The sequence below is a fragment of the Cryptotermes secundus genome, unplaced genomic scaffold (assembly GCF_002891405.2).
Source record: "Cryptotermes secundus unplaced genomic scaffold, Csec_1.0 scaffold15, whole genome shotgun sequence".
Classification (NCBI taxonomy): domain Eukaryota; kingdom Metazoa; phylum Arthropoda; class Insecta; order Blattodea; family Kalotermitidae; genus Cryptotermes; species Cryptotermes secundus.
The window spans coordinates 39173-63452 of record NW_019721514.1 but is presented as its reverse complement, the minus strand read 5'-3'; the positions used below and the strand labels follow the sequence as shown (position 1 = coordinate 63452).

At 41.4% G+C, this 24280-nt stretch overlaps 2 protein-coding genes and 1 long non-coding RNA gene across 4 annotated transcripts in view; 2 read left to right on the top strand and 1 right to left on the bottom strand.

Annotated features, from left to right (window-relative positions):
- Positions 1–7771, top strand: part of LOC111875395 (cytosolic endo-beta-N-acetylglucosaminidase) — a 59688-nt gene extending 51917 nt beyond the window's left edge. Inside the window, exon 10 of one of the 2 annotated variants that reach the window (XM_023871620.2) lies at positions 7690–7771. The gene's annotated coding sequence lies outside the window, so the exon portion shown is untranslated. Of the gene's footprint in view, positions 1–7560; positions 7640–7689 lie in introns of those variants that run through there. The other variant, XM_023871619.2, reaches the window with a different exon arrangement.
- LOC111875394 lies at positions 4291–18913 on the top strand. Its single transcript, XM_023871617.1, has 5 exons — positions 4291–4800; positions 7561–7863; positions 14332–14493; positions 18445–18637; positions 18879–18913. The coding sequence occupies exons 1-5, from the start codon at positions 4291–4293 to the stop codon at positions 18911–18913; spliced, it is 1203 nt and encodes a 400-aa protein (XP_023727385.1).
- Positions 18914–20749: 1836 nt separating this feature from the next.
- Positions 20750–23138, bottom strand: LOC111875396. Its single transcript, XR_002844718.2, has 3 exons — positions 23113–23138; positions 22896–22936; positions 20750–22448 (listed from the first exon to the last, which is right to left on the bottom strand). It is a non-coding gene; the product is annotated as an uncharacterized LOC111875396 (long non-coding RNA).
- Between the last annotated feature and the right edge of the window lie 1142 nt (positions 23139–24280).

Here is a 24280-nt window from a genome sequence, read left to right as displayed (position 1 = left end):
CTGCTCAAATCTCGTCTGGGACGCCGGCTGTTCTGAACTGAGTTTCGTCGTGGTTTTTCTCAGACCCTCCGGGCAAGTGACTGGATAATATCTCGGATCAGGCTGCGGCCGCCTTTTTAAATCTTTTCAGTTTGACGGTGCATATTGACAGCGTATTTACATATGAAACTGTCCCTGTGACTGATTCAGCTTCGGTCCGTGGAGGCGTAGGTGTACGCATTCTTAATTTCGCTACAGTAAACCCTCGCCAATCCGGTTGTCGCATAATAAACCCTCGCCAATCCGGTTGTCGGATAATCTGGATCGAAATGTGAGATATTAAAAATGCTGTTCACAGTTGAGTGCATGGTTTAAAAGACACATAGCGTTTGGAACGCAGACCAGCCACTTGTCTGTTCGGACCAAACCTGGCAGTTTCTTCAAACCTGTATTATTACGTTGATAAACAAGTACAATTTCTGAGTCTTCTATCGATAAATAAATATATTGTCTTTGTATACATGTTAAATAAAGGCTCTACAGTGAAAATTTATTATTTATTTCTATCAGAGTTTACTGTATTAGGTTTCGGTGACTGGTAAACTTGACGCCCCGGCGTCTTTACCCCTAGTACCCATTTGAGGATAAGCTGGATGGACGCTGTGGAGAGGACAAATCTGTGCTCCTGCCAGGAATTGAACCTCGATCACCCGATCATACAGCCAACACTGTAGTTATTGTACTGACAGAACTAACCCGGCTCCTAATTAAAGAACTACATGGAGTATAGCCCTTCGTGAGAAGCTAATGGTTGCGCAACTACTCAAGAAATTCCCCTTATTTTATGGAACCCGAAGGATCATTACCGTGATCACAAAAGTCCGTCACTGTTTTTTATTCTTATCCACCCTCTCCGATCCAATATATTTAAGATCGAATTGAATATTCTTCCGTCTACACCTAGGTTTAGAATTTTTTTTCTTCAAGATCTTCCGACGACAATGTATGAAGTTTTCACACCTCCCATACGTGCTACATACCCTACTCAACTGATCCTATTATGTTCGATCGTTCTAATATTTGGCGAGGATTGTAAGTTACGAAGCTCCTGGTTGTGTAAGCTTATTCATCCCTCTCAGATCAGAATGTTCCCCCCGGCTCCCTGTGCTCCTTGTTCTTGTCTTAACATAAGAGGCCGGCTGACACTTCCACGCAACGGAACATAGCTGTGCCGCTGAGTTAACTCTGCCGCGTCACGTACGGACGGACACAGATAGACGGCCCGTTCCGGAAAGGAGACGTGAGCTGTTTAAGTTGCAGAAGCCACCGTCTAGTTCCGGCCGTGTGCCTCCATTTGCGTGATCCAGTTCCCTGGGGTCAGTGTGACAGACGGGCGTGATGGGGTGGCGCCAGTATGCTCAGGAACTGCCCTCTTAAGAGTAGGGGTACACAACCTGTGGTTCACCCCACACTTGAGGTTCTCACAGCCACGATTATGAAGATGGAGGTTCCAGGTTTCTCCGAAACGTTGGTGGCTTACCAGATTGGACGGTGCTGCGTCCCACAAGAGAATAGCCTTCTAATTGCGATTTTGTGGTTTTTGGCACCGAGGAAGTTGTGACTCAAATGGTAATTCTTCTAACGCTGTAGGTGCTCGGGCCGGACAATCACTGTTTTCACTGAGGTATGCCGTGGTTTTCCTCGGGCTCTTCAGACATGCCGAGTTCGTGTCTCGATCAGATAATGATTGCTTATTTACACTTTCTTCAAAATGCACTATTGCTGTATTGTTACAGATAGGGGATAGAAAGGTAAAGCTGTCCCTGTGCTTAATGAGTTAAGCAGTATGCCATTAAGACATGGGGGAGAGCAGGTGTAGCTACACCTTTCTTGACCTCGGCAGTAGATGGATGTGAGCCGTCAGCTTCACGCCCCTGCCGCTTTACCCCCGGTTAAAGAGCCATCAGTACCCATTGGATAGGAGGCTGGGTAGGCCCCAGAGTCTATCCGGACCCTCTGGAGATGGGGAAAATCTTGTACTTCCGGGAATCGAATCCGGGCCGTCCAGCCTATAGCCCATCGCCGTATCGACTGAGCTATCCCGGCTCCTGCAAATAATGTTGGCAATGACTGAAGAGTAAGTGGTCACCTTCACACTTCAGTCGACTTGCATCCGGGGGATAGGCCCCCGGTACCCATTGGAGCCTCATTGGTCCTCCCAGTGCCGGCTTGGACGCTGTGGACAAGAGAAACATCTGCTCCTGCCAGGAATCGAAAACTGATCATTCTTCTCACAGCCTAGTGGCTGTGATGACTGAGTTACCCCAGTGAGACATGTAACAGCTGATGACTCATGAGAGGCTCGACGTGTTGGTATGGGGGTTAAGAGCGGGCAGACTCCACGAGTTCTCCCCAGATGTAGCTGCCGTTGCTCCAAGAGCCGTGTGTCACGTGGTATCGTGACGCTGAAAGCAGAACGCTTCAGTGTGTTAGCTCATCGCTCGTTCGACTGACTTGTATTCTGCAGGCACCCAGCTCGACTCCCGGACAGGGAATCAGTTGTCCTGACGCTGTAAAGAAACTTGTTCCTGTGCCTAATTGGGCAGTACACCATCAGTGGAGATGTACTGCCCTCATACTGGACCTCACCGCCAGACAGAAATGAGTTGTCATCCCCAGAGGTGGTCTGTACGTTCTGAAGAAAATAAAATTTTTCCCCATGCGGTGTTTCAAACCCCGATTCCTCGGTCCTGCAGTCTAGTCACTATAGTGACCGAGCTGTCTTGCATGGTAATCTAAAATGCAGGCTAACATTAAGATGTATGGATTATGTGATTCTCAGTGCATCGAATTTTAATAGTACTCACTTCTGAAATGTGAGTCAGTTAATTGATCTCACGAAAACAGGCTGTGGGCATGGGAGATGGATGGAACTGGCTCAGGATCGTGTGTAGTGACAGGCTTTGGCATTAGCGGTGTTGAACCTTCGGGTTCTGCTACCAGAGAGTCTGGTCAAATGAGATTTGTGGTGGACAAAGTGGCGCTGGAGCAGGTTTTCTTAGAGTACTTCGGTTTCCCCTGCCAATCTTCATTCCACTACAAAATTTGTACATAAATACATATGATGCATACATAAATAATATATAGAAACTTCGGAAGAATGTAGAATACAGGAGCAAAGAATTTCCTCCCAATATTTCATGACGATACAATTCAGATAAATTGCCAGCACATGTCACATACTGCCGGATCTGGCCATTTCAGTTAGGATCCAAATTGTTGACACTTGGCACTTTTAGGATTAAAATGTCAACTCCGATATTTTAAGAACAGTCTTTTTTATTTTAATGTTTTGAAACCGGAATATCGTTGAATTGATTTAAAAAATTCTGTTCGTACTTCACAGTAAACACATCGCGTCTCCGCTGCAGAGACTAACGGGCTAATGCTGTTAAGGGAAGTATTCGCTGTTTATTGCGAGAGTTGTACAAAACACGTAAATACAATGTGCGAGCAAAATGCAGACTTTTTCTTTTTTGGTGTTAAGGCAGCTGGTACTTATAGATACCATTGTGCTGTAATAGAATTATAAACGTACACTGGTCATCCAGTTCCTTTCACATAATGGCTATTCATACGAGATGAACAACAATGCGATGTCAATGTACCAGTCTTTAGAACGCCTGGGAAGTGACTGGATTCGACCCAGGCATGCTCAATGCTTGTGCGTTGTGTAACAGCAAATCTGACGGAATGTGAAAGGCGGGGTAATGCAGCACGCTGCAGTGCCGATCGACACGTCTGTCGGTAGCAACGGTGGCAACCACGTCTGTCTTGTCAGTTTCGTCTTGGCGGGCAGAGACAGAACATTGCGCGCGCATCATGACCGTTGTTGCAACCGCAGCACACACAGCGAAACAGACGTGAAATGTGCATTGTTCCCAAGAGTGTGCGTATGAACATCGAAGATGACTGAGTGCATAGTGTTTAGTTTCCGAGTGTTTATGAATTTTCTAGTGGGAAATGTAAAATTATAAAGAAATTCTAGTTAGTTTCATATGTGTTAAATTCGCATAGTGAAAATTTAAGAATTCGTCGATATAAAACTTTTTCATTTTTCTGGAAGCATCCATAATAATGCGTAATATAGCCACTATGTAACAAATTATAACACGGCTGTGCGTTTATTTTATTTTGTAGCGACAGGTCGAAACACCAACGCTTAGAATCGATTAGTGACAGTTTCCAGTTTTGCGAAATTGTTCAGTTGGACAATACTCCTGAAGACGTTATGTATAGAGTGAGGCTACAATGAGTGGCGGGTCGGACCATCCAGACGCGACGGACTCCAGTCCATCCAGCATGGCGGCTCCTGCCGACGCTCTGGTTGTCAAATCGCCAGCTGACTCCTTCTCGTCGACTCTAAAGACGCGTTCGTCGACGCTGAGCGGCAGTTTTCGGAACGACGCTGCATCTGACGAGAACTCGTTTCTTTTCCTGGGGATTGCACAGATGTTGCTAGGGGTCCTGATGGCTGTGTTCGGTGTCCTGGCCATTGTGCACAGCTCATCCCTGTCCGAGGTTGGGGCTGGGTTGTGGGGTGGCGCTGTGGCCATGGCGTCCGGGGTCGTGGGGGTGTTGGCGGGACTTCGGAGCTGTTACTCGGTGAGAAACTCGTCTCCATCCACTCTGGCGGTCACGGCGTTCCTGGCGCTCTGCCTCGTATCACTTGCGGTTAGCAACTTGGTGGTCGTACTGGCGGTGATCGGGCTCGTGAGAGACGGTCAGAGCGCGGATGTACGCACCATAGAGGATGGGCAGGCAAGTAGCGAGAACAGTGTCTTCCTAGGCCATCAGCTGACCAAGAAACGCACTCCCAAAACATTCATTGCCTTATTCACAATCCCAAAGAATGTACCTTATGTTGAGTCAATAGAATCTAGCGCACACCCTCATTTCATATTTCTGTACTGTTAATATGCGTATTATCTTCTCATCTAAGCCAGTGATCTCATCCGTTGAAATTTGCCGACCAAAATTGTATGTACGTTACTGGTTTCCCCCATTCGTGCTACATATGAAGCTCATCTCGTCTGCTTGATTTAATCGTCTAAATTATGAGTTTCCTCATTGTGCAGTTTTTTTTTAAAGTCTGAAGCCCTTTCGACAGTTTTTTAGAGACCCTGTCGATTCCCAAAGCAGGAGAACCACTTCTTATCAGCACGTGATTACTTATTGGATAGATTCGCAGCTACATCCTCCCCACCCTTTGATATCTTACGTTCTCTTCCATCCATAACCTGACGGCGCGCCGTACCGTGGTGACAAGGGCCCCACTTAACCAACCAGGACCCATCTGCTCTTGGAAAGACAAATCTATAGAGAGAGAGCCATGCAGTTAGTAGTGGCCAGAGACGTGTAAGGCTTGTCGGATGATTCAGATTCTGGCTACTGTGGAGACAACTCCGGGCAGGGCGAAACAGCTCCCAGTGCACTGTAGTTCCTCATATCGGAAGCAGTGAGGCCTGACACTGCTGACGGAGCAGGTGTGGTGTGCTTGATATGACAGACATATGACCGAGCCCAAGAATTATAATGTCGGCCGTTAAACTTAACCTCACAGGGCAGGATGAACATCAATAGTACCAGTGCAGGCATTCGAATGCTGAGATTTTTGTAATTTTCCTCAGTCCCCAAGTGAGTGTTAAGGTAGTATCGTAAGCAAGAGAAATGCCACTTTCTTCCATGCTCCTCATCCATAACCATCCTTCGGTTTCTCATTTGCTGCTGTGTAAATTCTGCGGCTGATACAGCCTCGCCAAGTAACATAATCAGAGATATTCAAGAATGTGTGTAATTTTTTCCTCTTAATAATATAATTTATTACGAACGTTAGAGTTTTAAATGATCAAGGACTGCATTAAACCCTGCAGCTATGAACCGTGACCAGAGATGTATAGCAATTAAAAATGAACATTAGACTACATATCGACAAAGGTGTACTGTGGTGTTAGGATGATAACCCAAAAACCATTTTTCTGTGGGACAGATCCATTTTTCTTGACCTCTGCACTAGCTGGAGGTGAGTGGCAAGCTTCACACTCCGGCCGCTTTACCCCCGGGGAAAGATCCCCCAGTACCCATTGGATAGGACCCGGTCTGGACGACGTGAAGAAGAGAAAATAATTGTGCCTACCGGGACTCGAACTCCAACCCCTCGGTCATCCAGCCCGTAGCCATTCGCTATACCGACTACGCTATATGTAGCTTTTTAAATATAGCATTTTAATTGCTTTTATTTTGTTTGTTTTACAAACAAAATTTCGGTACCATAGCAATATGGATTTTTGGGTTATGCAATCCATGTTTTGAGAAAAAGCCATTATCACTACTTGAACAATCGTAATGATCCTCTTCAGAAACGAGTGTAATTTTCACATTATAAAAATCTCTTCACATTGACGCCTGTCTTTACGGCGAATTGTTTAGGATGATATGGGGATGTTGCGTGAAGCTGCTGTGCGGAGCAAACTACATGCGTCATGAATGAACGAGCTTGTACATATACTCGTACATGAATGTTATGTCACTCTTTGTTTCTTGTGAGTCGAGAACCGGGTTTATTTTGCAGAGTCATGTGTTAGACATTGAAAAACAAGAACTATGAGCTCTTTGCATGCACTGGACTTGTTATTATACAGAAATTGTGTTTCAGTTTACTACGAAAACTTCATTCGGTATAGCGACGTGCTATGGCTGAGCCGCGGGGTTCGATTTCCGGCAGGGGCATGAAATTTTTCTTTTCTCCACAGCGTCAAGGCCGGCTTTGAGGCTCACCCAGCCACCTATACAAGGGCTACCGTAGGTACTTTCACCGGGGAAAGGGGCAGCGGGGTGAAGCTGACCGCTAACCTCCATTTAGTGTTGAAGTTAGGAATATCAGAGCTATACCTCAACTCTCCCACGCATTTTAGTGGCGTGCTGCTTAATTAATTAAGCACAGGGGCAGATTTACCCATTATCTTTACTAAAGTTGTTTTGTAAAATGAGTTTGTTACGTCATATCCACAGGTGTGATATCGCATGTGCTTCTGGGAGAGATCGAGAATCTCGATTCTAGATTGTGGCGTGATTCCGGAAGTCGTTACTTTAAGTTGCAAAATAGAGGGGTATAGTAGTAGTACGTGGTGTTAAACGGATAACGGAAGGGAAGGCTTGTAAGTCCGTTGCGTTGTATTTTGCTTTTTCCTCTTTGTAAGAGGCCGTGTTTCAATATTGTATGTTAACATTGGTTTAAAATACATTTTATAGATTGTTGTTTTGCATTATTTGGGGATATTTCAGTTTCATAGTATTCATTTTATAATGTGATAAAGTTTAGAACTATTGTTTGCGTTCTTTTGATCTCTCTGCTGACTTCACTAGGAAGATCCTATGTCATGTAAATTAAATAGTTACTAGTTAGTTTATTTGCTAACTGAGTTTTAAGTACAGAAGAGAAGGACTGAGAACGAAATTCCTCTTTCTTTCACCCTTCATGATTGAGCCAAGTGGTGAAACGTGATTTTCTACCTCTTTCAGGTTACCTCTGATGTCAATATTAATGATGGCCCCAACTGGGCACCCCTTTTGGCCAACTGTGGCCTGCTGCTCATGTCATGTGCACAATGTCTAGTGACAGTTGTGTCTGGTTTCCGGTGCTACCGCCAGGTGTGCCCTTGTGCTAAACGGGGAGGTAGGAAGCAACCCTCTAGCAGGTGGCCCTTGCCAGACTCACCTGAGCCTGCAGGATCGTTCTACAGTACAAGCAGCAAGGAGATGCTCATCAGCAATTGGCTTGGGCAGCAACACAGGCAGAACATGCTCCTCATCACACAGCCTCCGGTGAGTCACACTCTGCCATGGTGTCTCAGTATGTAGTTCTTATTGGGACTCAAGCGAAGTCACATTTCTGATCTAACGCTTTAGACACTGAATTTCTTTTACATAATATATAAGAATCCAGTCTGTACCTCACATGAAACACATTATGCCTCCACTACAGAGCCCAACCGGTTAATTCTGTTTAGGGAAACAGTCGCTGTTTATTGTGAGAACCATAGGGAACACACAGATACGCTTTTTGGGCAGAATGCAGAGCTTTAGTTTGGTAAAGCACATGGTACATATAGTAACCACTGGGCTTTAAAGAGTTAATGGAGGTAATCAGCTGCACAAGATTGCTGTATTCTGAGATGTGATGGCACACAAACCTGCATGCCAGCGTAATGATCTACCAGACTGTATGGCATCACATCACAGAAAATAGTAATCTTTATCGTAATTGGGGTTCTTCAGGCAAATGCCAGGAGAGTGCATACAATTAGCACATGTATGGTTCCTTCCACATCCTTTGCAGTTCATCAGTTGCTGATCCAATTGCTGCTGATGTCATGCAGTCTGAGACACTGAGACCATCAATAAGTAGATATGCTGAGTTCCTGTTTTCTATCTGACCTCCTATAAGTTTAATTCATCTCTAGTGTGAAGTGTTGCAGAAAATCTTGAATTTATTTGAATTCAAGTTTAATTTTAATGTAGGCAGTCATTTAAGAGGAATCACAAATTTACAGTAACAACACAAGGCATGAAGTAATTATCCATGCCTGCTCTATGTGTCTCCCTACTTGTAATACTCTCAATTAAATTCCTTTTTAATGAAGTTCATTGAATTATCATAGACCATGTATTATTTTTAAACTGCTAACTTTCTTGGATGTATCAAAGTTTCCTCCTAAGGCTATGAAATTGTATCTTCACAATGAAAATGTAAACATCTACATACATTTGGAATGTCTTACAGAGGGTTCAGGATCTTCTACTTCCTCTTGCCTTACAAGTCTAAAATTAAAATATAAAAAAAAACTGTAGATTCTGATCTTTTGGACTTTACCACCTGGCACAGTGTTAACAATGTAGAGTTATTTTTGGGAGGTGCTCAGTTCGAATCACAACCTGGATTCCTACTATCCTGACTGTAGACTCACATACAAAACAACAGCAAGATGTTTTATGCGGGTGTGAAACCTCATCTATGGGAGGAACATTGTAGAGAGTGTCGGAAGAACAAACTTATAATGAATTATTTAGTTGTAAAACAGATGTAATGACAGGGGACTGGAGAAAATTTAATAATGTGTAGTTCTGTAATTTGTATACATGACATCATATTGTTAGGGCAATTAGATCAAATATGATTTATGTTGTTAAGCAAAGCAAGATTATTGATCTTAAAACTGCAGATGTGTGTAATTAAATAATGGCTATCACTGACTGTAGACTTAAGAATAGGGCTTATGCAGTAATTCAGCCCAACCAAAACCAGAAACCCTCAAAGAATTATACTGCAGTACTAAGGGATTAAGGGAAATGGGAATGTAGGTTTCTTTGGAAAATGAGAACAAAATTTTGGCCAGAAAATCTTGGGAGGAGGAAACCACTTTGGAAACGAATGTAGAGATGAGATGAGATAATTTTAAAATTAATCTAGGGGAAATAAAATGTTAAACAACAGACAAGATTGATATATGTGAGGTTTCAATTTGTGTAGCCCAATGAATGGAAAATTTGCCAGTCCCTATTATAAAGGAATAATGCTTCTTCTGAAATGTTGCTGGGGCCAGTTCAGAGTCTCAGTGGTGATCTGACCACCTTCTTTCAGGTCTCCCAACATTTCTTCTTCCTTCATTGTATGCATCCTGTTGTGTATCGTAATAAACAGAGAAAGGTTCCTCCACTGACACGACAGTATATAATTAAATAAACCAAGGTAATTTTAACATGCAGAATTATTTTAATGTACATTAATTTTAAGTTTATGGCACGTACATGACTGTACTGTGGAGCATGTAGTAGCAGAGTTGGTTGAGGCAATGAGGTGGATTTTCTTCAATTTATGTAATGCTTCCAGCCACACTATGGCCCTGGGGGTCGACTCAGCCTCTAACAGAAATGAGTACCAAGAATGTTCTTGGGGGCAAAGGGCGGACAGCACGTAAGGCTGACAACCTTACCGCCGTCTATGAGCTGATCATCTAGAAAATGTGGGAACCTCAACATCTCACAACCCTATGGGCCTCTACAGCCTATTACAGGGATAGCTTTACTTACTTTACTTTTACTGTATGACTTATGCATTGCACCAGTATGGATCCATATTAGGCATTCAGTCATAGAGACTTATTTGTAGAACTATCTGGTGATGGTCCCGTGAGGACTGAAACATGTAGTAGCAACTGAAATAAACCAATTATTGAGAGTTACCTTGGTTTATTTAAGTAAATATTGTTGTGTAGACAGCCAAAAATTTTTCCATTAATTTTTTCTTCCCCAAAGTCTGTTTTGTATTGCTGTCTTAAGTCTCTTATTGCGCTATCCATTCTACACGGGCTCTTCATTGTCTTCAGTGTTTCTGACGCCAAGTTCACGTCGGTTGTTTCATTGCCCATATGGTGTATCCAGCTCCTGTCCTGAGGAATCCCGTCTGCTGTGCCTGCAGTCTCTATATGTCCTTACTTTCGGATCCAAACAGCAGGACAGATTTTGCTGTTATTTTATAAAATGATAATTGAACCTAAACATATTTCTATCAGTTTCTTTCCTTTTGCTTGCCAGTTTGTATTTACTAAAATTATTTATCTTTTTTCCAAGTCCATATTTCCATAAATAAGAATTAAATTCTGTGGTCTGTAGTCTGCAAGCAGACTATACTGACCACTGTTTGTCAGCAAAGTTAGTGGCAACTTTAACGGATAGAGGGTGTCGCATGGTCAGTGCAGTGGATCCGCACGGCTGTTAATCTCGGTTTTCTAGACCGGAACCGCTATTTCCTTGAAATATCTCCTCAGTTATGCTCACAAGGCTGAGTGGACCCCGTTCCAGACCCACTACTTCTCAGGAAAATCTGGTAGCGACAGAACTCAACCCCGGACCTCTGGATCTGTAGCCAGGAACTCTGACCACTAGACCATAGAGACGGTCCATAAATAGATATTGTATTTTATAAGTACTTTTAATGTTGTAACTTATTCAGTTATGTGATTGTTGCTTTAGGGATGTGATGCTGGGTAGTGCTGTACTACCAGACTACACAGTGGCACATCTCAAAGGTTGCCACTGATGTGAGAGCCTCAGATCCAGCATATCTAATTACAAATTGCTATGTTTGTTCTGGGCACTTTTGTGCCCCACACTTTAGGACATGAGGTCACAGTGGCAACAAAGTTCTGCTTATTTCTGCATGGTCATATTTGTCCAGTAAGTAGCCTCCTCTGGCTTTCACCTTCAGTGAGTTAATACAGCCCTACATTAATTTGTCAAAATAATGTTAATCTGTAGGTTTCTTGATGATGCTGTATGAACTGCAGATGTCATGATGTGCTTAATAACATACATGAAAATCATGGTATTCACATTTATCCTTCCAAAACAAAGTTTTGGCTTCCCAATGGAAAGTTTCGAAATTTTCCTGCTTATCTCTGCCATGCCTCTCTACACACATAAAACAGTTGAAAAACTTGTGAATGGATTTTCATGAGATTTTATATTTTAAAATTTCATCAAAATGTGTTTGTACATTTCAGGTTTGGTTAAAGTTGGAGAACAGTAATGGATTGTTTACATGAAGTCCTACAGTCGTTTCTATGCCCATCTTAAATGTAATTTGCTGAAGATTTTCCAGAGTGAAAAATATTATGAAAAAATATTACAGAGAAAAATTTAACACATTTTATGTCACTTATACACTTTTTCCATAATTATGACAGTTTTTGATATAACTGATCAAAATGCAATAAAAGTTACCAGAACTCTGGTATGTTACATTTCCTAACATCTTGGCAGTAAGAACACTTGACTTGTGACCTGTAGGCACCTGATTCAAATCTCTGGATGTAAGGACTGCAGTTTCTCATGTTGCTGATTTCACAAGGTCATTGCCAGTATTACACCTCAATATAAGTCATGACCACTTGAAGAATGCTGTCTTCTGGGTTGTGATACTGTGCAGTCTGGAATAAGTTACCCTGTTTCAGAAAGCAGTACAGTTCTCTGGTCAGCATTATTAGGGCCTAAAATCCAACATGGCTATTTGCTTTTCCATGTCCTTCTTTGACACTGTATGATGTTTAAAACTGATGCAGTGTCATTAAATGAACCAGGATGGAACACAGTTGTTCTGACCCTGCTCAGTTTCTCCTGACAGAGAAGTTGAAGGGTACAACTGGTTCAGATGTGTGCCCTGTGAGCACACGCCATCTGGCACACATTCATTCATCGAATGCCCTTTATGCTTGATCACTTTTAATTGCTGGCCTCCTTAGTTACAAATCAGTTTAAAGTGGACCATTCCTCAGAAGATGATACACCATGAATATGGGCAGACTTTCTCTGAGAAGCCACTGGACCGGTCTGTCAGGGAAAGCTGTATGCATGGTTGACTCTCATACAAATGACTTGTAAACTAATGGCTCCATTAACCATTAGTCACTGCTGACATGGTGCAGCTTATGTGTGGGAACCAATTGTGACTTGTTCAGAACTTAGTGATAATATTTTAGGATATGTTGTGCTCAAGTAACTGTAATATACCCACTCTGCATGTAGCATGTTTGTGCTGTACCCAACACCACTCACTTGAGCACAGTTCTTCCTCAGTATCATTGTCATCTTTATTGACTGGCTTATGTAACTCCCTGTTCTGACTCAGATATAGAACAATTCCATGTTTAATTTAAGCTCAGAGTATCAGGTACAGATTTGGACAGTGAAATCTTACTGAGAATTTGTGTCTGTCCATGTCAAAAAGACCAGCTCTGGGACTTGCCCAGCTGCATACACAGGGGAGGNGGGGGGGGGGTAATCTAACCACTTTTCGTCATCTAATTCCAGAGTTATGAATAGTGGAGCTGTACCTCTGACCCCATACATCTTCATGGTGTGGTACTTTCTTAATTCAGCACAGGGACAACTTTGCTTTTATTGTATTCTCATTATTTATTGCTTTTTCCACATCATGTGTGATTTTTCTGGATCTTATTCACTTATTGGATTATATTTGATTATAGTTTTTCATATTTGCCAATATTAAAAAAAATCCTTGCATTTTATGAAACCCAAAAGCTTACTCTTTTGTTCGTGAGGGCTTATGCTCTGTTTGGAGCCACATGAATAGCTTCATGATAATGAATGAAATAAAACCGCTAGTTTCTTGGATGGTCGTTAACCATGTCAAATTAAATTTGAAAGCAAACAATATTTATTCATAGTCCATTCCATCAGTTGACAAACCTACATGCTAAGACATACTTTAATTTAAATACAAGCTAATACAGTCATTAATGAAATGGAAGCTTGAAACATGCAAACCAAGATCAGTAAGTGGATAATATTTGGAGCTAGTTGTTGCTTCTGGTTATAGGATTGAGGTAAGATTGAGTTTCTCGGTGCTGGGGCCTCAAAACATATTGTACCAGCCCCTGGTGATAGATGAGTATGGTTGATAATCAAAAGGGGAAAAATATAATTATCAGAGAAAACCCTGCCCTAGGGCCACTCTTCCAACAACAAATCCCATATGGACTGTCCTGGGATTGAACCTGGACGTGTGGAATGAGCCTTGATAAATCAATGGAAGATCTGATCTACATACATGTAGTGGAGTTTCTCAGTTGTTTGGCTGAGCAGACTGGCTCAAACAGTAACGCTTTTAACTTGCGTTCAGGAGGTGTCGACCTCATATATCAGATGGGACACCAACTATCCTCACTGAGGTTCCTCAAGTACCCTAAATTAGATTATGATCGCTTTCTTCCGTATGTTTTCAGTTATTATTCGTTAAATCCTACTATCATTCCAATCTGTACAGTTTGAAATTCTGACAGTGTCAAACAAACCAATAAATAAATAAATAAATAAAGGTAAAGCTATCCCTGTAGCAGGCCATGGAGGCACATAGATTTGCGAGACGTTGAGGTTCCCACATTTTCTAGACAGTTCGCTCACAGATGGCGGTGAGGTTGTCAGCCTTACGTGTCGGCCGCCCTGTACCCCCAGGAAGATTCCTGGTACTCATTTCTGTTAGAGGCTCAGTCAATCCCAGGGCCATAATGCTGCTGGAAGGATTAGGTCAATTGAAAAATCCAGTGGCCTCATGAGTACTTGAACCTGCAGCCTTCCTGCTTTTAACACAATGCCTCAACCAACTATGCTACTGCGTGTCCCAAATAAATAAATAAATAAGTAGATAAGTATTCGTTGTTTGAGATCTGTGTTTCTTCAGAATTGTACTGACCTGAGCTCATCATTTGTCTGCAGATCCCAGGACCCTGTGGACCGATATTCACTCTGCCATCACCACCACCCATTCCGCCACCATCTCTGATTGGCTACCACTTGCCAAATGCTCCATTTCTGAACCCATTGGTGCCTCGACGGTACATGATGTCGAGACCGGCAACATCTCTGAGTAACAACATGGTAAGTGGTTTTTCCTTCCTTCATCTGCTGAGGGAATGGTAAACTTGTACCTCTGTCTAAAAAACACACCATGGAGTATAGGAGATATGGGAGACACTCCACACATTAGACTCAGCACTGGTTTGGTATGGATCTATGCTGAAGCCATATTACTTCTGGTGAAGAATCCACTGGCGCCCAATGTTAGGAGACTGCATGGGCCTAAGAGACAGTCTGGACACAGTAGCAAATAAAGTAACCCCTATCAGAAACCCACCCCTATCTCTTCCGGTTTTTAATTGGTTAGTTTGTCATCTTGTAAAGTGTGATTTGTTCCAGTTCATTTTCCTTGATGTGATCTTATTATCATCGTTATTTTGTGCATGTGTTGTACACATGTGGTGAGTGCTCAGTCTCTTCCAGACCCCCCTCCCCCAGTGATGGGCTTGTGTCATAATTTATGACCTTGCTTATTGTATGTATTGCTGAGGAAGAGGTTTATCAAGAAAACACCACTTGATGCTGTGACACAGTGTTTCATGTTTCTGTCTCCTTGTGTTGCAAATTCATATGTTGTAACGTGTTCAGTATTGAACTAATAATAAAGTATGTACTTCTTTGTGACAAAATTTGTGTCTGTTAAGCAGTTAATTAAGCACCAAGCAGCCTCCGTAGTCTAGGGGCAACATTCCCACCTTGTGACTCAAGGTACGCAGGTTCAAACCCAGCGGAGGTCGTGGAATTTTTAAGGGCGGAAAAATTCAGGGAACAAGTCCTCCAGGAGGGACTTTAAGCCATGGGTCCCGTGTCGTAGCTTTATGGCACGTAAAAGAACCTCATGTCCCAAGGGGACCACTGAGCCAAATTCGGGACATTTCCCGCCCAACAGTAGTCTCAAACGCCTCTGGTAGATGGGGGAAGCATCGAGATACCGCTGAGCCAGTAGAGGCCAAACTTGCTGGCTGAGTTGGGAATGATGGCACGCACCAGTACCGGTAGGGAATAGAGACTGGTAGAATATCATAGGGGGACGCACAATGGACCAGCAGTTGGTCTAAGTGCATGGGGAAACCCACCCTCTCCAATACAATGCAATACAATACAATACAATAATTAAGCAGCAAATTCTGGCTTGTATTCAGTAACACATACACAGTAAGCTGTTTTTATGAAACTAGCTGTACCCACTGTAACATGCACCATTCTAATAGATATTAAAGGTTTTTAATTTAATTAAATATTAATGCATCTTATTTATTCAGTCATGTATTTCATTTTGTTTGATGCATTCATTTGTATGACTCAGCAAATGGGTTAACTTGTCACAGCATCTTGTCCAGTTGTTCCATTACTTCTGATATACACCCTTCGTTTGATTGGTTTTCAAGCCATTTTGTTGTTGCTTCAGCAAAATCAAAAACATGAAGTTGTCCATATCCTAGCTTGCTCACCGCCTTGATTGAGGCCAAATGGCAAATTTGGCCATGTGTTGGGAAGTAGTATCAATCATTTCTCAATATTCTTCTCTCAAGGTTAAGTCCATACACAGATGAAATTATTGGGGATCATCAATGTGGGTTTCAACATAACAGATCAACTACAGATCAGGCCTTTTGCATTCGTCAGATAATGAGAAAGAAATGGGAGTACAATGAGACAGTACATCAGCTATTTGTAGACTTCAAGAAAGCCTATGATTCAGTTAGGAGGGAAGTATTGTACAATATTCTGATAAGAGTTTGGGATACCCATGAAACTAGTTAAGCTGATTAAAATGTGTTTAAATGAAACTTATAGTAAAGTCTGTATAGGTAAACATTTGTCTGATAAATTTCCTGTCCAGAATGGTCTAAGACAAGGAGATGCTTTATTGCCACTCCTTTTCAACTTTTCTTTAGAATATGCCATTAGGAAGATCCAGAGAAACCAGGCGGGACTGAAATTAAACGGAACACATCAGCTGTTGGTCTATGCTGATGATGTGAATCTACTGGGTGATAATGTAGATACCATAAAGAAAAACACACAAACTTTAATTGACTTTAATTGAGGCTGGTCTAGAAGTAAACACAAAGAAAACTAAGTATATGTTGCTGTCTCGTCACCAAAATGCAGGGCAATATCATGACATACAGATATGTAACAGATGTTTTGAAAATGTGGCACAGTTCAGATATTTGGGAACAACGATAACAGATCGAAACCTGATTGAGGAGGAAATACAAGAGTAGACTGAACTCGGGTAATACTTGCTAGCATTCAGTCCGGAACCTTTTGTCTTCTCGTCTGCTGTCTGAAAACATAAAAATTAGAACATATAAAACTATAGTTTTGCCTGTGGTTCTGTATGGGTGTGAAACTCGGTCTCTGACATTAGGGGAGGGTCATAGACTGAGGGTGTTTGAGACCAGGGTGTTGAGGAGAATATTTGGACCAAAGAGGGATGAAGTAACAGGAGGTTGGAGAAAACTGCATACTGAGGAGATTCATAACTTGTACTCTTCTCCAAGTATAATTAGAATGACCAAGTAAAGGAGAATGAGGTGGGCAGGGCATGTAGCACAAATGGGGTGAAGAGGAATGCATATAGGATATTGGTGGGAAAGCCAGAAGGAAAGAGACCACTGGGAAGACCAAAGCGTAGGTGGGTGGACAATATTAAAATGGATCTTAGAGAGATAGGGTGGGATGGTATGGATTGGATTGATCTGGCTCAGGATAGGGACCAGTGGAGGGCTCTGGTGAACATGGTAATGAACCTTCAGGTTCCATAAAGTGCTGGGAAATTCTTGAGTAGCTGCAGATTTGGCTTCTCATGAAGGGCTCAGCTCCATAAGTAAGTAAGTATCCCCTGTAAACAAATCCCCTAATAGAGCCATCAAGTGGCACTTCTGTCAGCATTCCTGAAACATGTAGCAACTGACAAGGAGTGGAAACATACGCAATCATTCTGTATATAGAGATCACATGTGGTTTCCACATAACTGGTGCTTGTAACACACCCTGTCTTCTGTTACTCCCCCCCTTTTAATGCAAGACGTATTATGCAATTTGAATTAAGTGACAGTTGAATGAAAGTTAATTCACCAGTAAAACAATTCTCTCATATATATTGAAAAAAAAAATATGAGAACACAAACAAAAAATACAATTGTGAAATAAATGCACTGTTTGGTCAAAAATTTAATACAGAAAACTGTAACCTTATCCCATATCCATATTTTGAAGCAGCATATCAGAATTAATGATAAAAAAAAGTTGATAAATGATACAAATTCCGTCCCAAGTATCAATTTGTATCAACTTTTGTATCATTTATCGTATAGAGTGCAACAGGATGCTTAAATATAATATTAAAAAAAAGTTGGTTTCTTTGTTGGTAGTGTTGTGTGATTAAAGATGGTTGATTTTACAAATATATGCAAAAACAAAACTTTTCCTTTTCATACCGTGGCCCAGGGGTCAGCTCAGCCCCTGACAGAAAGGAGTACTAGGAGTCTTCCTGGGGGATAAAGGGCGGTCAGCGCGTGAGGCTGATAACCTCATTGCCATCATTAAGCTCATTGGCTAGAAAATGTGGGAGAGTTGATGTCTCACAACCCTATACACCTCCGTGACCTGTTACAGGGATAGTTTTACCTTTACCTTTTTACTCTTGTGAGTGTGTACTGTAGCCACAACTATCTGCAAAGGTTACAGTAAGGTTTTTGGGTGCAACTTGAATCATTCTCGGTCATTTGTATTTTAATTATATGAATAAACTTTTAATTTATGAATTTGGATGCTTTTCCTTTTGTAAATGTTTTGCTGTTATATGTTGTGATATAGACAAAGAAGGTGATCTTATCCCGAGCAGAGCACAGCCAGCTTGTTGATTATGAATTTCCCATGAAACATCATGAGCCTTACAGCATCCACACTGTTGTGTGGCACACCATTGTTACAGATTCTTAGTGAAGCTGATCTTTACAGGAAAGAGCACGGCGCATACGAGACCGCAACATTGGTCAAAGAGGACGCCGTGGCACAAAGAGGAGGAAGAGGGCCACCGCTTCACAGCCGGTAGATCAGCAGAGACCAGTGACAGAGGAAGAAGTGGCTCAGACATACACAGGGCTTGATCGTGAGATAGCTGAAGAGTTCATAACAATAGCCATGGAACCAGGTACAGGGCGATACAAGCAGACAACACCTGAAATAAACATAGATAAAGGAAGGTAGATGAAATATGTTTTAACACTGAATGCCATAGCTTTAAGTGAGCTGGTGATGTATCATGTACAAGTCTTCAGTGTTACTATAAAGAACAGATGAAAGAGGAAAGATTATAGTCCTTTTTGGATGTGTAGTTGTCTTGGATAGATCATTACCAATGTCCTGAAGAACTGCGCTGTCTCCATTTTCAGGATTGAAGAGGCAACAGTTTGCTCCTAAAGGTTGATGATGATCTGTCAGACTGAAATTGTCAAGTCTCACAAATAAAGTGTTAGGGATATCACATGTTTGATGTGTCATCTGCTCGTTGCATAGCCAGAATTTTAAATTAGGCATGTGCAAGTGTCCAGTTTTCAAGAATGACTCAAAAAATAAAAGTTCTTTATCTCCCATTTTCCGAAACCTTGTTTTCTGTAGAAAAACACATGATGGACAAAGCCAAATCTCAGTAATCCTGAATGTTATATACCACTGTCAAAACTCTTTAGAAACTGAAGTGAAGAATGTGATTTCCATATACAAAGTTGCTCTCTTTGTAAATTGCCATTTACATATCCCTTCCCAAATACCTTAAAGAGTTGTGTGATATTAATTTTTGCATCCACACCAGATGCACAAGTTCCTTCTACACAACTTTGAGGAAATTTTATAAACGGAGACCAAGAAACGGCCTAAAGTTTATGACAGATTGTCATTGACCTTATTCACACCACAAACTTATTAGATTGGGTCAGTGTGCTTGTGTTAAAATTGTCAGAGCCAAAAACATCAGCTCATTCTTAATCAGTTAGTGCAGAATTTCTGTCAACAGATGGCATCAGTTATGACATACCCATGTTTTGAAGAAAGAGCAGGCCTTCACATGATCTATAGCTGCTGCTGCTACTTGGTGGTTATTTGAGGAGGTACTTACCCCCAAGCATCCTTTGGGTTTGTAGCAGGTAATTTGCAGGTGTGTGTGTGTGTGTGTGTGTGTGTGTCAGAGGCGAGTTTGCTGAGGCTACATCATTGCTTTTCTTGTGAAACTCTCCGCTTATGCATAAAGTTGAACGTTTACATAGAACTCTTTCGTTATAGATATTCTGGTTTTCAGGTTACCCCAGTACCCTTTGTCGACACAGCAAAGATATATGTAGTATTTTAAAGATCAAATTGAAATTATAAGTTATCACTGAAGGGGTAAAGTGACAATGTGAGAAGACACTGGTTATCTGTACAGCAGACATGTATAAAGCTGAGTAAAAATGTTACAACAGTTGTGTGTTTATTTAATATTCTGCACCGATATATTTACAAATATTTTGTTGTCTTATTGTCATCCACTAAATGCCCTTCCTGAAGACCCTAGTGACAACAGCAGCTGCTTCCTACAGAAGGGTAAGAAGTGCACACACACACACACACACACACACACACATATATATATATATATATTGTTATGGTTAGTGTACCAGTATTGAAGAAATGCCAGCATAGCAATAAAATACTTCATCTGAAATGAATTGGTAAGATTGATTTTGTAAGTGATTTTGCTCTCATGTGCATGTGTTTTGAAACTGTGCTGACCGCCTTATGCAGCTCTGCGTCTTTTATCAGCAACAGTTGGCCAGACATCTGTGATGTAGTTTGTGTTACATCACCTGTACCAGGGCACTGTGGGAACTGGCCCCAAGCAGTGAAATGAACACAGGTGGACAGTCCACTTTATAAGAATACACATTGCAGTTTATAGACATTGTTGGGCCTTGACGTTTAGTTATTGCGGATGCTGATGCTGTAATGGGAAAATTCAAATGTATTCCTTGTCCATATCATCAGACATGTGTAATGTTAGGCATATAAAATTTGTTAGGATCTTTTTGAAATAGGATGAAATAATTTACCTAAAACAGTTATAATTTACATTTTGATCGCTCTAGCAGGGCATGTAGCATGCATGGGAGAGGAGTGCATACGGGGTATTGGTAGGAAAATCTGAAGGAAAGAGACCACTAGAAAGATTTTGATGTAGATGGATGGGGTGGTATGGACTGGATTGATCTGGCTCAGGATAGTGACCAGTGGCAGGCTCTTGTGGACATGGTAATGATCGTTAGGGTTCCATAAAATGTTGGGAAATTCTTGAGTGGCTGAGGAGCTGTTGGCTTCAGAATTTCCAAGGTGACACATGTCTCGCTACTAATACATACTCACCTACCTTATGAATGGAATACAGAACAACATTGCTAGATCACTTCTTGCTAACTTTAAATATGTAAATACAGCAAGACTTTATATAACCATAATGCTCTTGCACTGTCAGGGCTTCACACATAATTTTATATTATTTTCAGGGCACAACATTTTATGTGCATATCTAAGTAATCTGATTTTCATAATGAAATTAAAAGGCAAAACTGTATTTCAAACATGCATAAGTACATGTTCATCACCTATGATTAAATTGTTTCCATGTCAATATCACAGCATGCTGTAGGAGCTAAAACTTTAAAGCTGCAATAACACTCAAGAAATTAAAGTTTACTGATGCAAAAAAAAAAAGGAATGAGGGTTTGAATTGCAACTAAAAACCCTAATACTATACCTGCATATCACTTTAACAGACATGGCTCCCATACATATTAGGAAGAGTACAGAGTAATGCATTCCCCCATGCATCTTCATAATGTCAGACAGCTCGCCTCTTGGTATCTCTTACTCTGTTTTTTAAAGCTCATTACATAACAATGCTGTCAGTATCAAGACTATAGTACTGATTGCTATTTCCTATTTTGTCACAAATGCCTGTACAATCCAAACCCTTCATAGGACCCAAATGTGTAATCTTCAGATATTACACACTCTGTGCTCTGCAGGGAGGGGGGCGCCATGACACATCCCATGAACCACAGCCAGTGTTCTGCCCTCTGGATGATGCATTTCTATGGCTTTCTGGGTTCATGGCTCTGAATCACTGTTGACTGCCAATGCTCGGTTTATCAGTGATCCACACTGAAGTGCCTCGGCACAGGGCCACCAGTTGGAGTACGAGAGCCAGGAGAATGAGCATGAATGGGTAGAAACAGGGAAGATATTCTAGAACAAGCATCAACACATTTTGTAGGTGTAGGCGCGACTTAGGAGTAAGGACAGGGTTAAAATGGATAACATTTTATTTAATTTTGTTAGCAATAACATATTATATTCACAGAAATTACATGCCCAGACAGAGGATTTGCCCAGTCCTTGCAGATTCCATTACTTTTTATCAGATTATTCATCTTTTTCTGAACACAGCCAGGCATGTGAAATTTAGCACACTCAGGCCTCAAATGCAACGTTATAGCATTCCTGCTTCTTATTTGGGAGGTCTGGGTCTGAATCTCAGTATGGAGGCCAACCATCCTGTTTTTTATGCTCTTCTCAATTCTTTCAGGCAAATACTGGGAGAGTACCTTATAATAGGCCATGACCACATCCACTCCCATACTTAAAAAACTTTTAACTTACATTTCTAATGCAGCATTGCAAGCTAATGTCCTATGTCGCAGGATGCAGTCGTGGGCTACCTTAAGGTACCATCCCACATTTGGTGCAGTCTCCAGCAGGCTGACAGTTGAAGCTGACACCTCGTGAGCACAGATCAGGACCTTGAAGTTGGGTGGCAAGCAGTGGTCACATATATACACAACAGTAACAGTGGGGAAGCTGTGAAAGTCTGGGTACAGCAGCTGCCTTTCAGTCACCTAGGTGACGTTGACTGGGGACTGCCACATAATGCCCTGTAATGAAGGAAACACATTAGGACCATTGCATGCTGCTGTGAATATGTGGAACAAAAGTCTCTCCACTTCTTTAGCAGATGACGATGTGTAGCAAACACTGAACTGATCTGTAAGCCCCACGAACCAGCTCCAAGACATTGAAGTCTGGAGGAAAGTCAACATGTAACACATGAGACACGCATCCGTTTACTGATCCACGGATTAACCAGAGACCCTCACAGACTGTGAACATTGGCAGTAATGCTACTGACCTGAAATAAGTATACAAGGAAGTGGTAATGTTAAAATGGTTGCTTCTTACAAGTTAAATTCTCATGAAACTGGTGTTTAACTGCTGTGTTGCTGTTAGGCTCATCACTGGATAAACAGTAGCACGGGCCATCTCACCGTGCACCTCTCTGATACAAGTCTGCATAATATATGAAGTATGTCAGTTTACTTTACCTGTGTGACAATCTCACTCACAAATTCCCCACTTTCACCATCTGAAACAAAGAAATGAGCATCTGATATGCACAAATTATATAAAAAACTGCAATACAAATTCCCACCAATATTAAATTCGAACGTATCCCCATTAACCAATCAAATCGCTTTCCTTTAATCCTCGTCCTCCTGCCCTACCCTATAAAATGAATTATTCAGAGGAGCGGTTAATTACAATTCGTGGCTTTCCATGGGGTTTTAGTCTCGAGTGTTCAGGTTTTACTCCACAGATGGCAAGAAAAATTTTGAAAATAGAGTATAACTCTTTGTATAAACATTTTCAAATCCGTTATAATATGCGACGCTATGTTCTTTGCTGATACAAACAAAGTTATTTCCGTCCATTTATCATAACAATTGAGTTAGATACAGCATTTTTAAACACATTGCTTAAAATTGTTTAACCGTCCTAACAGGAACGGACATTTAAACGCCAAGTAGCAGCGGGCATTTAAATAAACTCCGGCCAGCTCAAGCTTACCACCATTTCAGAAGTCCAGCGTTTAAAGGTTAAATAGCTGAGTAATATCATGGGTGGCCGATGGTCTAGAAGTAAGGTATATGGTTTGAAGTTATGTGGTTCGAAGACATTACTATTTTTGTGAAAAAAAAGAATGCAATAAATTTGTGCATGTAGGAAGCAAGTGGTACTATATGAGGAAGGTGAAGATAACAAATTTGTATAGATCTGGTGGTACGTGGGAAAAACATTGACGAAGTATTGGGAAAGTACGGGGTTCGAGACCACGGTGTCTTTTGCCAATAGAAATTGAAAAGCGAATAAATAAATACGATTTTTCTGCAGCTATAAACCAAGTCATATAATATAAGGACGATCGCAGAAGGCTATATCATAGATGTTCTGGTGGTCTAGAGGTAAGGCACCGGCGTTGTAAATATACAGTTCGTGGTTCGAAAACAGAAGTATTTTTGTAATGAGATTTTTATGGAATTATATAGCGACATATAACATAAGAGGAAGATTAAAGACAAAAAATTTCCGTGGCATCGGTGGCCTATTGGTAAAACCGCGGCGTAGTGAACAAGAGTTTGAAGGTTCGAAACCAAGTATAGTTTTGTGATTTAGAAAGTAAGTTAATTGATTTTTCTGGAATTATAACCGAAGATGTAGCTTAAGAGGAAAATAAAAGGAAATAAATTTCAGTGGTGCTGGTGGTCTCGGGGTAAGACATCAGCTTAGTGTTCAGAAGGTCCCGGGTTCAAAACCAGTAGGATTTTTGTAAAAAAAAAATTAAAAGAAGAAAACCAACAGCAGTGCAAGACGTGAAGAGATAAGAAGGTGGGGGAGCGGAGGAGGGTAGATTTTTTGCTTTTTTTTTTTT